The 17,205-nt window shown below is 43.7% G+C and overlaps 1 protein-coding gene across 1 annotated transcript in view; it reads left to right on the top strand.

The window, feature by feature from the left end:
- The window catches only part of si:ch211-197n1.2 (EF-hand calcium-binding domain-containing protein 6), a 100,460-nt gene that overhangs the window by 76,597 nt on the left and 6,658 nt on the right, over positions 1-17,205 (top strand). Inside the window, exons 14-17 of the mRNA XM_048527715.2 lie at positions 4,392-4,506; positions 5,562-5,686; positions 6,121-6,364; positions 7,407-7,579. Coding sequence (XP_048383672.1) covers positions 4,392-4,506; positions 5,562-5,686; positions 6,121-6,364; positions 7,407-7,579 — 657 coding nt within the window. The remainder of the gene's footprint in view (positions 1-4,391; positions 4,507-5,561; positions 5,687-6,120; positions 6,365-7,406; positions 7,580-17,205) is intronic.

The following is a 17,205-nucleotide window of genomic DNA, read 5'->3' on the forward strand; positions in this document are numbered from 1 at the left end:
ACTGAGGGAACTCTATCACCACATAACTGTTCTCTAAATAATGTACATTCCGACTTGTACCACCATTCCATTATTATTGTTGATGAAAATCTATCACCACTATGGAAGGACTGTAAACACAGGGGCTGCAATGAATCAAAGAGAAGACTCAACACCTTTTAAGGTAATTAGGATTAGTCAATAAATGTGACCTTAGTGAACAATCGTTACATTTGCTTCTTTCGTGAATGACATGTTATCTAATCAATCATTTCAGGGGAGACCGTTGAAGAGTGATAATGTCACTGGTCTAGTAATCCAGAATTCCAGGTTGATGGTCTTGAAGGCTTGAGCTCAAATCCCCCAACAATGGTAGATGATGTAATTTGAGTTCAACAAAGACCTGGAATTAAACAGCTGGCTCAGTGGTTGCAGGGTTACTAATGTGGTTAACTCTTATCTGCCTTCTGGATAATTAGGGACTGGCAATAAATGCAGCCCAGTGAGAGACACTCATATCCTATGAAACAATAAGAACAAAAAAGATCTGTTTACTATTATTATTTAACCATTAACTTCATTGTTGTTTACCTTATTTTTAAATCCTGAGGAGTCAATATTCTTCTTATGTAGTCCTTTCACTGTTAAGCAGAACTATATCAAAATTACAACATGAAAATGGAAATGGGCTATTTCACCAAGCTGATATACTTAAACTCTTGATGGTTGTTGGCAGTCCATTTAATGTTGGAGGCCATATTTTTATTTAATATAATTTTTTGAGCTTTCTGTTGTTTCCGCTCTCTCCACTTGACTTTTCTGTCCAGTGGGGTTGCCAACCCTTTTAGATTTTCTTGGAAATACAAGGAATTAGAGGTCATCTGCTAGTTACTTGTGAGCAACAAAAAGAAGGCAACCATAGATGGTAGAAATTATATCTTTTATATGGTAAAACACAATATTTGAGTTACAGTCAAGAATCGACCAGTTGACTACGTGTGACTAATTTCCAATTCATGCTGAAAAGCAGTATTCTACATGAATGGGTGTATGGAATGACCATTGGCTTGGGCTGTTAAATGCAGAAAGTCATGCAACCAAAACAGATAGTACCATATTCCTAGATAATAAAATGTGAGGCTGGATGAACACAGTAGGCCAAGCAGCATCTCAGGAGCACAAAAGCTGACGTTTCGGGCCTCGACCCTTCATCAGGGAGGGTGATGGGGTGAGGGTTCTGGAATAAATAGGGAGAGAGGGGGAGGCGGACTGAAGATGGAGAGAAAAGAAGATAGGTGGAGAGAGTGTAGGTGGGGAGGTAGGGAGGGGATAGGTCAGTCCAGGGAAGACGGACTGGTCAAGGAGGTGGGATGAGGTTAGTGGGTACGACATGGAGGTGCGGCTTGGGGTGGGAGGAAAGGATGGGTGAGAGGAAGAACAGGTTAGGGAGGCAGAGACAGGTTGGACAGGTTTTGGGATGCAGTGGGTGGAGGGGAAGAACTGGGCTGGTTGTGTGGTGCAGTGGGGGGAGGGAACAAACTGGGCTGGCTTTGGTCTGCGGTGGGGGAAGGGGAGATTTTGAAGCTGGTGAAGTCCACATTGATACCATTGGGCTGCAGGGTTCCCAAGCGGAATATGAGTTGCTGTTCCTGCAACCTTCGGGTGGCATCATTGTGGCACTGCAGGAGGCCCATGATGGACATGTCATCTAGAGAATGGGAGGGCGAGTGGAAATGGTTTGCGACTGGGAGGTGCAGTTGTTTATTGCGAACCAAGCGGAGGTGTTCTGCAAAGCGGTCCCCAAGCCTCCGCTTGGTTTCCCCAATGTAGAGGAAGGCACACCGGGTACAATGGATACAGTATACCACATTGGCAGATGTGCAGGTGAACCTCTGCTTAATATGGAAAGTCATCTTGGGGCCTGGGATAGAGGTGAGGGAGGAGGTGTGGGGGCAAATGTAGCATTTCCTGCGGTTGCAGGGGAATGTGCCGAGTGTGGTGGGGTTGGAGGGCAGTGTGGAGCAAACAAGGGAGTCAGGGAGAGAGTGATCGCTCCGGAAAGCAGACAAAGGTGGGGATGGAAAAATGTCTTGGGTGGTGGGGTCGGATTGTAGATGGCGCAAGTGTCAGAGGATGATGCGTTGTAACTGGAGGTTGGTGGGATGGTGTGTGAGAACGAGGGGGATCCTCTTTGGGCGGTTCCTGCAACCTTCGGGTGGCATCATTGTGGCACTGCAGGAGGCCCATGATGGACATGTCATCTAAAGAATGGGAGGGCGAGTGGAAATGCGACCCCACCACCCAAGACATTTTTCCATCCCCACCTTTGTCTGCTTTCCGGAGAGACCACTCTCTCCCTGACTCCCTTGTTCACTCCACACTGCCCTCCAATCCCACCACATCCAGCACCTTCCCCTGCAACCGCAGGAAATGCTACACTTGCCCCCACACCTCCTCCCTCACCCCTATCCCAGGCCCCAAGATGACTTTCCATATTAAGCAGAGGTTCACCTGCACATCTGCCAATGTGGTATACTGTATCCATTGTACCCAGTGTGCCTTCCTCTACATTGGGGAAACCAAGCGGAGGCTTGGGGACTGCTTTGCAGAACACCTCCGCTCAGTTCGCAATAAACAACTGCACCTCCCAGTCGCAAACCATTTCCACTCGCCCTCCCATTCTTTAGATGACATGTCCATCATGGGCCTCCTGCAGTGCCACAATGATGCCACCCGAAGGTTGCAGGAACAGCAACTCATATTCCGCTTGGGAACCCTGCAGCCCAATGGTATCAATGTGGACTTCAAAATCTCCCCTTCCCCCACCGCATCCCAAAACCAGCCCAGTTAGTCCCCTCCCCCCACTGCACCACACAACCAGCCCAGCTCTTCCCCTCCACCCACTGCATCCCAAAACCAGTCTAGCCTGTCTCTGCCTCCCTAACCTGTTCTTCCTCTCACCCATCCCTTCCTCCCACCCCAAGCCGCACCTCCATCTCGTACCTACTAACCTCATCCCACCTCCTTGACCTGTCCGTCTTCCCTGGACTGACCTATCCCCTCCCTACCTCCCCACCTATACTCTCCTCTCCACCTATCTTTTTTTCTCTCCATCTTCGGTCTGCCTCCCCCTCTCTCCCTATTTATTCCAGAACCCTCACCCAATCCCCCTCTCTGATCCCCCCCTCCCTGAAATGTCAGCTTTTGTGCTCCTGAGATGCTGCTTGGCCTGCTGTGCTCATCCAGCCTCACATTTTATTATCTTGGATTCTCCAGCATCTGCAGTTCCTATTATCACTGATACCATATTCCTAACCAGGCTCCACCTCCTCTCCCCACATTGCTCCTCTGTAGCCCCAGCATCCCATTTCCAGCACTGCTCACCTGCTCCCACTCCTTTCCTCCCTTCCTCCCTTAACAGACTTACGTACCTTCCCTGTCTCCTTTCCACTTACCTCCCATTCTCTCCTCTTCCTCCCTGCATTAATCCTACATTAATTAATCCCAGTTTGCCTTGCTGCTTCCTCTTATTGCCTGCTCCATCCACCTCAACTCACCTGCCTCCTTTCTTCTTCTCAGGTCTGATTGGCGTTCACTTGTTCTGGCTGGTTGCAGCAGTACAGTTGCTTCTCCCATTCCTGTTCAAACGGAACCCACTGCTAACCACGTTCAATGGCTAATCCCTCGTCAGTCTCTCAAGATGTAACCACCTTTAAACTTTTCTAAACTTCTCCCTCATCCATTGCTACTTTGTCCTTCCTTCTGCATCTTACCTTCTAATCCTGTCATAGCGTCTCCTCCCATACTCCAAACTTTCCTTGCTGCCTCCGTTTAAATGCGCCTACTTTCTAACTGTCCTGTCTTCCAGCTTACCCCGATCCCTCTCCACACAGTACCAGCTTCATTGTGTAACCCTTGTACCTTAAGAATAACAACCTACCCTCAGCATAAGCCCAGTCATCCTCATCTATCTGAAGGCAAAATCACCATAATCCTATCACACAGTAAGGCTGCTCTGTTAGAGAGAGATGGGCAATGGCAGGCTTAACCAGAGGGTCACTATACCTCAGGTAAGGGAAGCATTGAGAAGGAGGGATTTTCATGGCAATCTCAACAGGTGTGGGAATTGGACCTGCACTGTTGGTGTCACCCTACATTGCAAACTAGTTGTACATCCAACTGAGCTGACATGCACCTTCATCTCTGGTCTCATTCTAACTGTGAAGTCTACTTCTTTTCTGCTTCTCCTTATGTTGTGTGAAAACTACTTTAGGCCTATACTGAGTATTACATTTATGAATAAGGATGTTCCTGATCTAGGTCTCTGGATACCATTAGCCAGAGACAATGGAAGACTCTGTGAGTGTTTTGTTGCAGTTGTGAATAATAGTTAATACATCCACTTTGGATAGGAAAGGAGTTTCTAGCATTTTGGACGAGAAGATATCAAGGCCTAAAGGATTTCATGAGAAAGAGTCATCCAACCAGCTGGATGGAGACAGGAGAAATGGTAGAACTCCAGATCAGGTATAGTTTTAATGTTATTTCATACAGGGGATGAATTCAAAGGGCAAAATCTTGGCAGCCACATCAATACAGGGGGAGCAGTTTCAGACAGATGCCGCCAGATCATTTAAAACCAACATTGCTGCCTCTGGGCATCTTTAGCTGTGCCAGGATGGTACTAGCAATGGTTGTGTCCAGCAGTGGAGGTTGTTGATTATTAGAAATGAAATGCATGGTCGCACTGCCAGTGTCAAACAGTTTGCTTGTTGAGGTCAAAACCCAGTAGATGGCTGGAGGCCGCCTTGGCAGATGGTCGGAGGACTAGAATACCACTCCCCCCACTTTTAATTTCCTTTATGCTAGAGACATGGCACAGATGACTGCAGTGGTGGCTGCTGTACTTTAAGTGGAAATGCCCACCATCCTTTATGATGGTCTTGTATCTGTCCACAGTCATATTCAGAAGACATTTCCATCTTGAGGCCCCCTCACAGTCATTCCCTGACAGCAATGACCACCTGTCCTGGTGGCACAGTCAATCTGCCCTGAGTGTTCCCATTGCTTCCAGCAGCCCCATTCAAATTAAGAATGGTCAATCTGCCCATTGACTGGTTCCAAAAGCAGACAGCACCTCACCGAGGCTTTGAGATTGGGAAATGGCCACAACCCTTAGAAGATAAGATCCTGCCCATAGAGTTAGAATATTATTTATATATCAATCTTTCTCACCTATTTCTGAAGTGAATAACATATGAATGCTTGAAGTGCTAACTAGTTAACCGAGGTCGCTATCCCTGTTCAAATATCGGTACAATGAATAGAACGCATATTGAGGCCTCAAAATTATCAATTGGGTATTACCTGACAGTTAAGTGATAAACATTGGCAGATTCAAAGTATGCCACATATTTGAGAATAAAACCCCAAATATGTTGCAAAAGCCTTATGTATATCCTGTTTACAAATACAGGACAGGACTGCGTTTACCCAGGCACTTTTCACAGAATGATATTTTACAAAGTATGTTGTTTAACCTAATGGCTTAGCTCCCTTATTTTTCTCTTTGCTTTGTACAGCTATTCCAGATTATTAAAACGCTGTTATGTAACCAGTACCAAGAGGTTGAAAGAGAATTTGAAGAGTTGGATGAAATTAATTCAAGGCGGCTGAACCATGAAACTATGTATCAACTTCTGAAACGGTAACTTGGAATGGATATGAATTGGGATTAGAGCTGTAGGAATGGATATATCACACTCCACTATGTTAATAGGGTGACATTCAAAGGGCAGGCAGAGCATTTTAGAGATGTTCGCTGGCCTCATGCCTCCATTTAAAATAATGTTGTTGCTTTATTTCTAAAGGTTCCGTGCTGTATGATTCTATGTTGAAATCTTGAAATTTGGGCTGTTTTGCATCAAAACTTAACTTGCTTGCATATGCTGCTTACAGTTTGTTTCTAGCATCTGAACATCTAAAGTTTAAATTTGCAAAACGATTTATAAATGTTGCTAAGCCGAGTTGACATTGTTGATTTAACTTCTGTAACTTGCAGGTGGATTACTTGTGGGATGATCTTAGAAAAGAATTTCAGGAGCTTGACCCTTATATGTTTTCACTCCTCTTCCCTACCAGGTTTGACATCTGCCCAGAAGTAACTCGTGGTGAGATTCGGAGGCTTTGGCAAACGCTGATCACCAACCAGGATAAGACATTGGACTTTCTGGAGTTTGTGAGGCATTTTGGTCACTCTCCTAAATCTGCCTGTTTCCCTAATGCCAAAATCAGCCCTCCCAGAAAAGGAGACTGCGACTTTCGAATGCGCTCAAAAAACCTCAACTGTGCATCTGACATCCTGGTGGACAGTGTTCGTGCCAAAGTGAGAATCTCAACTTTTGATTCAGTTGCATGCTCCTTCCTTTTTTAAAATCCAGATTAATTAGATACTTAAAGCTCCTGTGCAACTTTAAACTTTAATAACTTTGTTTCTGTCATCTGCACATCTAATCTGTAAATAACATATAGCACAACAGCATAATTCACTTTGGACTTTGAATGCTCATGCTGTGATGTTTAACTGATTAAAAATGATAAGAATGGGAGAAAAGGTGAACTGATGGAATTGCTGACTCCAAGATAGAGATCATTGCTTGCGTTCATTGCTCATTCCTTTTGAGTATAGGAGTTGGGAAGTCATGTTGAGGTCAAACAGGACATTGGTGAGGCCTCTCCTGGAATACTGTGTGCAGTTCTGGTCGCCCAGTTATAGGAAGAATATTATTAAGTTGGAGAGAATTCAGAAGAGATTTACCAGGCTGTTGCCGGGTATAGAAGGCTTGACATAAGAGGAAAGGCTGGATAGGCTGGAATTTTTTTTCACTGGAGTGTAGGAAGTTGAGAGTCAATCTTGTAGAGCTTTATAAAATAATGAGGGTTACAGATTGGGTTAAGGTAGTTGTCGTTTCCCTAGGATGTGGGATTTCAAGACTGGGGGGCATATCTTTAAGGTTAGAGGAGAAATGAGGGGCAAACATTTTACTCAGAGGGTGGTCTGCATGTGAAGTGAACTTCCTGAGAGAGTGTGGATGTGGATATATTTACAATGTTTAAAAGACATTTGGATAAGTACATGATTAGGAAAGGTTTGGAGGTTTATGTGCCAGGAGCAGTCAGGTAGGACTATTTAGTTTGGGAGCATGTCCAGCATGGACTAGTTGGACTGAAGGGTCAGTTTCCGTGCTGTATGACTCTATGTTGAAATCTTGAAATTTGGGCTGTTTTACGTCAAAACTTAACTTGCTTGCATATGCTGCTTACAGTTTGTTCTAGCATCTGAACATCTAAAGTTTAAATTTGCAAAACGATTTATAAATGTTGCTAAGCCGAGTTGACATTGTTGATTTAACTTCTGTAACTTGCAGGTGGACTACTTGTGGGATGATCTTAGAAAAGAATTTCAGGAGCTTGACCCTTACAGCACTGGCTTTGTCAGCAAAGAAGAGTTTAAAGATATCTTGACTGAACTGTGTGTGAATTTGAATGAATATGAATGTGAGATGCTGGCAAAGAAATTCGAAATCAATGGAGATGGCCGGTAAGGTCAACTGTGCTCACTCTCTGAATTGAGGCTCAGACAGAGGGGGATGCACAGGGACTCATTAAAATCTACTTTAACATATTTCAGAGCTGAGTTGCCTGGGTTTGTGGATGGATTGTTAATTGCCCAGAAAGTTAAACATTACATTGAAACAGCTGACAAGGTTAAGCAAAGTTAGCCTTATAAGAGCCGCACAGAATGGCAGTGATGTCAACAGTACAGCCAGTTCTCAAGAGTGAAAAAGGTGCAGAAAAACTAATAAATCCAAAATAACATTGGACTGCATAAAATTTAACAACACAGAAGAAACCATTTTGGCCTAATGTATTTATGGCCTATGCAACCTCCTCCCATTCTGTTTAATTTATCTGTCTGTCTTGACATTATTTTTTATTTCTTTCTCCCTCATGCTAATCTAACAACCCTTCAGTACATCTGCAATATCCACTTCCACCATTATATGTTCAGTTAATACCAGACTGCCAAACATAGTACCTGGTAGTACATGGAAATTCAGCTACAAAATTTAACGATTTCATGGATGCTTTTCAGATTGAAGTTTGTATATTTTATTTATATCTATGCATTCGTATAGTATTTTAAACTGCTTTACAATCAATGGAATGTAGTAAATGTTGTCATGTAGAAGATACAGTGGTAGCTCCCACAAATAGCACTGTGGTAATAACTAAATAATGTGTTCTTTCTAATATGTAGATTGAGGAATAAATATTGGGGAATGCTGTGGACAACTTCCCCACACTTACATAAAATAGTGTAATTGGATCTTGTATAGGTTCATACAAAAGTACGTGTAAGAGGTGGAAGTAGAATGTTCGATCCCTCAAGTCTGCTTTGCCATTCAGTAATAATGTGCCTGATTTGTTTGTGTTTCAAAAATCTACGATTTCACCCACTGTTGACAGCCATTGATTCCATTGCCTAAGAAAAATCTATCTTCTCCCTAAAAACACACAATGACATCACCTGCACCGCTTTCTGAGGCACAGTTCCAAAGCTGCACAACCCTCTGAGCAAAAAGAATTTTCATCTCTGTCCTTAAAAGAACAATCTGTTATTTTTAGGTATTGCCTTTTAGTTCTAGACTCACCCTCAAGAGGAAACATAATTTCCATGTCCACCTTGTTAAAACCATTCAGGATCCTAGCCACCTCAATAAAGTCATGTCCCAATCTTCTGAACTCCAGTGAAAATAAGTCTATTCTGTCCAACCTTTCCTAATAAGGCAACCTGGTCATCTAGGTATCAATCTCGGAAATGTTGTTTAACTGCCTCCTACACATTTATATCTCTCCTTAAAAAGAGGCGAATGTGGACCTTAGTGTAATGTCATGCCCAAGCCACAGCATAGTCAGCTTCAGTGTCAGCCTTGGTTTTTGTGCTCAAGCTGTGGAATGGGACTGGACCTTATTATTCCGAAGACAAGTATGGTACAAGATTCATAGTCATACACCATGGAAACAGGCTGTTGAGTCCAAGTAGTTCATGCCAATCATGCTCCCAAACTAAACTAGTCCCACCCGCCTGCATTTGGCCCATATCATAGAACATAGAACAATACAGCACAGAACAGGCCCTTCGGCCCTCGATGTTGTGCCGTCCTGTGAACTAATCTAAGCCCCTCCCCCTACACTATCCCCTCATTATCCATCCATCATATCCCTCCAAACCTTTTCTATTCATGTACTTATCAAAATGTCTTTTAAACATTATAACTGTACCTGCATCCATCAGTTCCTCTGGCAGTTAATTCCACACACTGACCACTCTCTGTGTAAAAAGCTTGCCACCATTAAATCTTTCTTCTCTCACCTTAAGTTTTGGACTTCCCCACCTTGAGGAAAAAGCATTTTCTAATCACCTTCTCTATGTTCTCCCCACCACCCCCCCCCCCCCCCCGCCCCCCACCGTGATTTTAATCCTCTATAAGGTCAGTCCTCAACCTCCTCTGCTCCCACTGAAAAAGTCACAGCTTATCAAGCCTATTTTTGTTACTCAACCCTCTATTCTCGGCAACATCCTGGTAAATCTTTTCTGAACCCTTTCCAGTTTAATAATATCATTTCTGTAACAGGTGACCAGAACTGCACACAGTTCTCCAGAAGAAGCCTCAGTAACATCCTGTACAATCTCAAAATGATGCTTCAACTACTAACTGAGCCACAGCTAACATTCCAAGGGGCAATGCTTATTTAATTGAACTTACCAAAGTGTAGATGTTTTATGGACACAGTGTGTGTGTCTTTCTGAGCAAAGGTGTGCCACTAGTTAGGCAGAGGTTGCTGAGAAACTAGGATATTTCCGGGATTGTAAGTCAATTTCTGTCTACTTTGAGATTGACTATCACAATTATTGTGGATGCTCTGTTGTTGAGTACGTTAAAGATTGAGGCCAAGAGATTGTTTTGATCTCTCAGGGAATCAAGAGATATGGGGAGCAGACAAGAAAGTCGGGATCAGCCATTATTGTTTGGAATGGTAGAGCGGGTGGAGGAACAGAATTCTCCACTTCTGCTCTGATTTCTTATGTTCATTTATTACCATTCACACTTTCAGCTTCAGTTTAAGGTTTTCAAAGCAATATTCCCTGCATCCTTACATCTGTATAAAGACTGAAGTTGAGGTCACAAAACAAATATCGAAGGACAAAGCACTTGAGATATGAACTTCTTTTATCCCCACAGATATTGGCTGACTTGCTGAGTGCTTCAAATAGTTTCTGCTGTGTTTCGGATTTCCAGCATCTATAGTATTACTGTATTTTTTAATCCTTGTGGCCTCGCCTCTGTTTTACCATTGATGAATGTAAACTATTTTAAGTCGTCTTGTGATCTTATTTGAAAAGGAAATGTTTAATTAGCTAAAAACCAAAAGAACTGTGGATGCTGTAAATCAGGGGGAAAAAAACAAGATGTTGTTGGCAAAGCTCAGCAGGTCTGGAAGCATCTGTGAAGAGAAAAATCGGAGTTAACATTTCAGGTCCATGAGGAAGGGTCACCAGACCCAAAACGTTAACTCTGATTTTCTCTGTTTAGTAAGTTAAGCCAGTGGAATTTTAAATGCACAAGTAAACAGAGGAAAATAGTAAATACTGGATATAAAAAGTGAAAATGCTTTTGAAATACCCGAAATGAAACTCTAGGGCTGAAAGCATCAAGAATGCTTTGGGAAAGGGACTGTATAGCTCTCTGTCCCCGCAAACAAAGAAAATATAAATGTGCTTTGAAATGTATGAATGCATCGACAGAATAGGTGCTGAGAGTTTTGAGCCCACTGGCTGCAGCATCTACAACTGGGGGCATGGTGTCAGGAGAAGAGGTCGATCATTTAGGACATTGTGTTGGAGAAGGTTATAATCTTAGGAATTGTCTACCTCACACCCCAATGGTTACTATGTCATTGAGTGTATTTGACGCTAAGATAGGAAAGTGGAACTGGGGTCAAAGATTAATTAAGGAAGTTTGAAGGGAAGAAATGGCCCACACTACCTTTTTGTAACTATAAAGAAATTCACCAATTAAATTTTTAAATTCCATATTAAAGATAATGTAAATTGATTCACAATCTAATTATATGCATTATAATGCATATATGCAACTTTCCTGCATTATTGTCATTCCTTTGTTTGGCTTTAACTTTCAGCTCAGCATCCCAGATGGATCTACACAACAGGTCAATAAAAATCAGTCACAAGATAGAATTATAGTTTTAGTAATCCCTTAAGGTCTTTATGTTAACCTGTCCTCTCTTTTTGGAGGCTGACTTCCTTGCTGTATATTTCCAATATATTGGGTTCCTTATTGAATGTCTAAGATTGGGAGATTTCTAAGACTGGGGAAAGGGCATGAAAATTGACGAGGATAGTCGGAGCAGCCATGATCCTATCGAATGGCAAAGCAGGCTCGCAGGACCAAATGGCCAATTCATGTTCATATTTCTTATGGTCTAATGGTATTATGCCAAGCCACCTCTCCATATGTTTCAGCCAGCTCCATCTCCATGGGAAGTCCTTTGAAATAGTGCGTGATATGCTTCTTCTAGAGTCTGAGTTTCAAGGTGGTTGAAAAGTCCAATTTGTGATCTGCAATTTCTGCCACATGTGGGGCAAGTCCTGCTTGGAGGGTTGGGTGGTTGGGTTCTTTTAGAGGCATGTGCAAAATTTCTGATGACTTTGCCTCTGCATGTTCCCGGTGATGTCTTTTGATGTTGACATTCTGAACAAGCCTTCTACATTTGAGTTGGTCAAAAGCTAGGACCTCCAATGATTCAGCTGAGTATTTGACCACTTCAGGGATACTATAAGGACACCTCTAAAGCATCATTGTTGTCTTCATGAGATGCCTGACCCAGCAGAGCTTGTTTTGAGTAGTTAGTGCATTGATACAGGACATACTGGCCTGGAAGAGAGTGCTGATGTGGGACTGCCTTTCTTGCCACTGCATTCTCAGGGATTTATAAGGGTCTGATAGTGGTTCTTCTTTGTTTTGAGGTGCCCACTGCAAATTGTCTCAGTCTGTGCAGCATGGGGATCCCTGCTGCCTGGTAAACCATGACCTTAGTCTTATGCTTGATATCCTGGTCCTCAAATACTCTTCCTCAGTTGGTTGAAGGTTGAGGCATATTTGAGGCAATGATAAATTTTGTAAGCTATGGCTGCTTTTGTTGAGAGGGACTCTCCGATACAGTAAATGGTCCACATTTCCCAGGATCTCATTGTTTACCTTAGTCAGCAGGAAGAGTGATTTTGGAACTGGTTACAAAAGGACCTTAGTTTCCTGGGATGTTTAGGAAAGGCCCGTTTTCTCACATGCTTCAGAGAAACCGTCAATAATGTCTTGGAGTTCAGTTTCTGAGTGAGAATATACGCACGTAATCTGACTTCTGCAGCTCCACATTTGGGGATAATTTGCTGGAGGTGAGGTGCAGTATTGCAGGAAGGGAAATGGAGAAGAGAGTCAGTGCAATGATGCCACTGACCTGAATTCTAGTTTTCACTGAGTAGTGGTTATCTTGATGACGGTTTGCATGCAATTGTACAATAGGTAAAATCATAGAATCCCCATAATATGGAAGCAGGTCATTCAGGCCATAGAGTCCACACTACCCCTCCAAACAGCATCTCACCCAGACCCCCTCACTTTATCCCTAAACCCTGCATTTCCCATGACAAACCCACCTAGCTTGCTCATCCCCGACTCTGTGGGCAATTTAGCATGGCCAATCCACCTAAAAGCGGAAAGCGGAGCACCTGCAGGAAACCCATGCTGACATGGGGTGAATGAGCAAACTCCACACAGAAGCTGCTGAGGGTTGGAATCGAACCTGGGTCCCTGACGCTATGAGTCAGCACTGAGCCACTGTGCCACCCATTGTGAGGATGGTCACACATTTCTGAGGGAGATCAAATCTGCAGAGGGTACTCCATAAACCAGAACCAAGGCCTTTTAAGAGGTCGCAAAGTCCATGTGCAATAGCTGATGCTGTTGCCTACATTTTTCTTGAATTTGCCACACAGTGAAAGTCTGCGCCTCAATGGGTGGAAATTGCATTGAGTTTGGAAGGACTTCCTCACCTCCTGGGAGGGAGCAGTTGAGGAGGATGTTTGCAATGAGCTTCCCAATGGCAGGTAGCAGGAATACTTCTTGGTAGTTACTGACTTCCTTCTCGAATGTAATTACAATCACCATGCCCCTGATTCCTGCAACATCATCTTTTCTTCTGATGGAGGTAGGTGTCAGGACGACCAGGAATACATGTCTACATCATGAAAACTCTTGGGATGTAGTAAGAAAGGACAAAGAAATTATAGGGCTGAACCTTTTTGTGGCCAAGTGTCAGCTTCGTTGCGTTTTGTAGAGGGTTCTCTCTGCAAGCAAATTATTTCACTGCATCTCACCAAACATTATTTTTTCTTTATTCATTCATGGGATGAGGGCATTGTTGGCTAGGCAGCATTTATTGTTAGCCCCTAATTGCCCAGAGGACAGTTCAGAGTCAACCACATTGCTGTGGGTCTAGAGTCACATGCAGACCAGACCAGGTAAGGGTGGCAGTTTCCTTCCCTAAAGTTCTTTAGTGAACCAGATGGGTTTTTTCAACAATTGACAATGGATTCTTAATTCCAGATATTTTATTGAATTCAAATTCCACCATCTTCCATGGGGGGTTTTGAACCTGGGTCCCCAGAGTGTTACCTAGGTCACTGGATTAACAATCCAGCAATAATACCACTAGGCTATCGCCTCCCTGACTCTTGACTCATTAACTACCTACTCTGTCTTCATGCCACCCTCTCATCTGATTCTAGCTCCATCCTACCTCTCACTGTAGCCACAGCAGCTTACCACAGCCAGGATACCTCAGAATGGACCGGCATTCCTAGCACTGGTGCCATTTTTGATAGGTCACTGTGCTCCCAGACAAGCATTGTCAATGTGGAGTTGCCCTGTGTGGTGCCTGACACATGCACACAATATAAGATGTAGACTATAGGATATAGGAGCAGAATTGGGCCATTTAGCCCATTGCATCTGCTCCACCATTTGATTTTGGCTGATATGTTTCTCAAATCCATTCTCCTGCTTTCTCCCCATAACCCTTGATTTTCTTACTAATCAAGAACCTATCAGCCTCTGTCTTAAACATACTCAGTGGCTCAATGACGTGGTAAGATGGAAACATTGGCACCCTGCTTTGCACCCGTTTATTTGGAGGTCCTGCCCAATGGGATGGTGCAGAGATGGGAAATCCTCTCACCAGGACCAGCAGTGGAGGCTGTGATGCCAGACCATGCCGCTCTGGCCTGAGTTTACCACCTGGGTCAGTGGAGTCTCAGCCTACCTTGGAAGAACACACAGCAATGTAGAGAGAAGGTCAATAAGTGTCTCAATTCTGCCAATTTAAGAACCACCATATTCTCATACTCACTATATCATTGTGACCGCACCCACTTCTCACTAAGGCTGAAGCTCCACCACTCTCACTAGTGCCTTCGTTCACTGGCTGTCACTGACCCCAACCTGGACATGACCAGCATGCCCTCTGTGCTGCCTATTCAATCCCTCAGGGAACCTCCCCAGCTGCATAACACATGACATGTGCCGTTCACTTTCATCTCCCTTAATATATGCCTCTCTCGCTGTCTGTCTTCACTTGCTCTCTATCTCGGTGACTCTCTCTCTTCAGGGGGAAAATAACCTGCAGTTGTGCACCAAGTGTCAGGATGGGTAATGGGCTGCCTAATATTTGTCTCTGCATTTCTTACGAGAAAAGGATTCTGACTCTAACTGCCCTGAGTGGCTTACTGACCATTTCCAAGCTCCTGGAGACTGCCCTTGGCTTATTGCGCTGTGACTTGCCCTCTAACAAAATGCTTATCCCCCTCTTTGACTTGACTGACAAATGCTGACAACCATGTCAAGCTTCCTGGCTTTGTGTCAGTGGCACAGAGCTAAATACTGTGAGCCTGGTAACTCTGACTAAGGCGCAAGATGATAAAAAGGCAAGGCAAGGCAGGGGTGCTGAGGGCATTCAAATAGGCCCAATGTGAGTGAGTGCCAAGAGAGCAAGCAAGCAGCCTCTAGGTGCAGCCTGGTCCAGTTCATCAGCTGGATGTGTGGGCCTAAGTGCAAAGTGTGCATGCTATAGCATTACAGTGATTGAAGTGCAGAAGCATTCTGCATGTGGATCAGAAATGGTGTTATGATTCCTAAAGGCTGACACATAGCAAATGGTAATGTTCGTGATGTGAGTGTGTGTGTGCGCAGTGCTTGTGGAATATGTCCTGAAATATTGGTGCCTGATGTCCATCATAAACCTCCTTTGCAGCAAGAGGCAGACTGAAGTTACCAGGTACCCACTCTGACTGCAAATTTTTGGTGTCCAGTTTGCTGGAAGTAAGTGGTATATAGAAAGCTTCATATAATAAGGTTGTTAACAAGCAATAAACTCCCTTAATAGGCAATTCATCCGAGCCTCATAAGAATCTCGTGTCACCACCCAGAATGCAGTTAAGGCATACAATAAAGCCTGCTGAAGTTTGCCTTGATATTGAAGTTAGGAAACTGCCAAAGAAGCGAGAACCTATGTAGTGCCCTTCCCTTTCTCAGTACATTCAAAGTGCTTTACAGCCAATTAAGTGAATAACTTAAGTCTCTCAAAGTACTCTATTGCTATCAACTATATTTGAACATTAGTATTTTATGCAGGCAGTTTTATAGCATCAAGAAATAGGTTTTAAACCAACTACTAGGGGCAGGAATTGGCACGTGGCTGTCCTATCCAATATTTTGGGGTCGGTTTTGTTCACTTGGCCCAGCTGGCTGGTTTGCGATTCAGGGTGACACCAACAGTATGCATTCAATTCTCACACTAGCTGAGGTTGTCATTGTAGGATTCTCCTTCTCGGATACACCATTGGTTGACTGGCAGAGGCAGAGAGTGGGAATAAAGGTGTCTTTTTTAGGATGGCAGCCAGTAACATGTAGAGTTCCACAGGGTTCAGACTTAGGATCACAACTGTTCACATTATACGTTAAAGATCTGGGTAAAGGAACTGCAGGCACTGTTGTTACATTTGCAGATGATATCAAGATAGTTGGAGGGGCAGGTAGTGTTGAGAAAGTGCGAAGGCTGCAGAAAGACTTGGGCAGACTAGGAGACTGGACAAAGAAGTGGCAAGTGGAATACAATGTGGGAAAGTGTGAGGTTGTGCACTTTGGTTGAAAGCTTACAGCCATAGACTATTTTCTAAATTGTGAAAGGTTTTGGAAATGTGAAGCACAAAGGGATTTGGGAGTCCTCGTTCAGGATTCCCTTAAGGTTAACATGCAGGTTTATTTGGCAATTGGGAAGGTAAATGCATTCATTTCAAGACGTCTAGAAGGCAAGAGCAAAGATGTAATGCTGAGGGTATAGAGGCTCTGATCAGACCGCATTTGGAATATTCTGAATGGTTTTGGGCCCATGTCTAGGGAAGGATGTGTTGCCATTGGAGGGGGTCCAGAGGAGGTTTACAAGCATGATCCTGAGAATGAAGGAGTGGTTGAAGACTCAGGGTCTGTACCCAGTAGAGTTTAGAAAGATGAGGGGACATCTCATTGAAACTGACAATATTGAGAGGCCTGGATACGGTGGGCATGGAGAGGATGTTTCCACTCGTAGGAGAGACTAGGATTTGGAAGAACAGGCTCAGAGCAAAGGGAAGACTCTTTAGAACTGAGATGAGGGGGAATTTCTTCAGCCAGAGGGTGATGAATTTGTGGAACTCATTGCTGCAGTGAGCTATGGAGGCCAAGTCACTGAGTGTATTTAATACAGAGATAGATGTTTCTTGGTTGGTTAGGGAATCAACGGTTATGGGGACAAAGCAGAAAGAAGGGTTTGAGAAACAAATTAGCCATGATTAAATGGGGGAACAGACTTGATGGGCTGAATGGCCTAATTTTGCTCCTGTATCTTCTGGTCTTACAGTTTGGGTCTTTAGGATGAAATGGGAACTGGTGATGAACTGTATCCGATTGGCTTAATGGCACAAATATGTAATAATTCCAGTCTGAAACAAATACACAGTGAGACAGGCTGATCCAAGTTAAACCATTGGCC

This window comes from Stegostoma tigrinum, chromosome 3 (assembly GCF_030684315.1).
Source record: "Stegostoma tigrinum isolate sSteTig4 chromosome 3, sSteTig4.hap1, whole genome shotgun sequence".
Classification (NCBI taxonomy): Eukaryota; Metazoa; Chordata; class Chondrichthyes; order Orectolobiformes; family Stegostomatidae; genus Stegostoma; species Stegostoma tigrinum.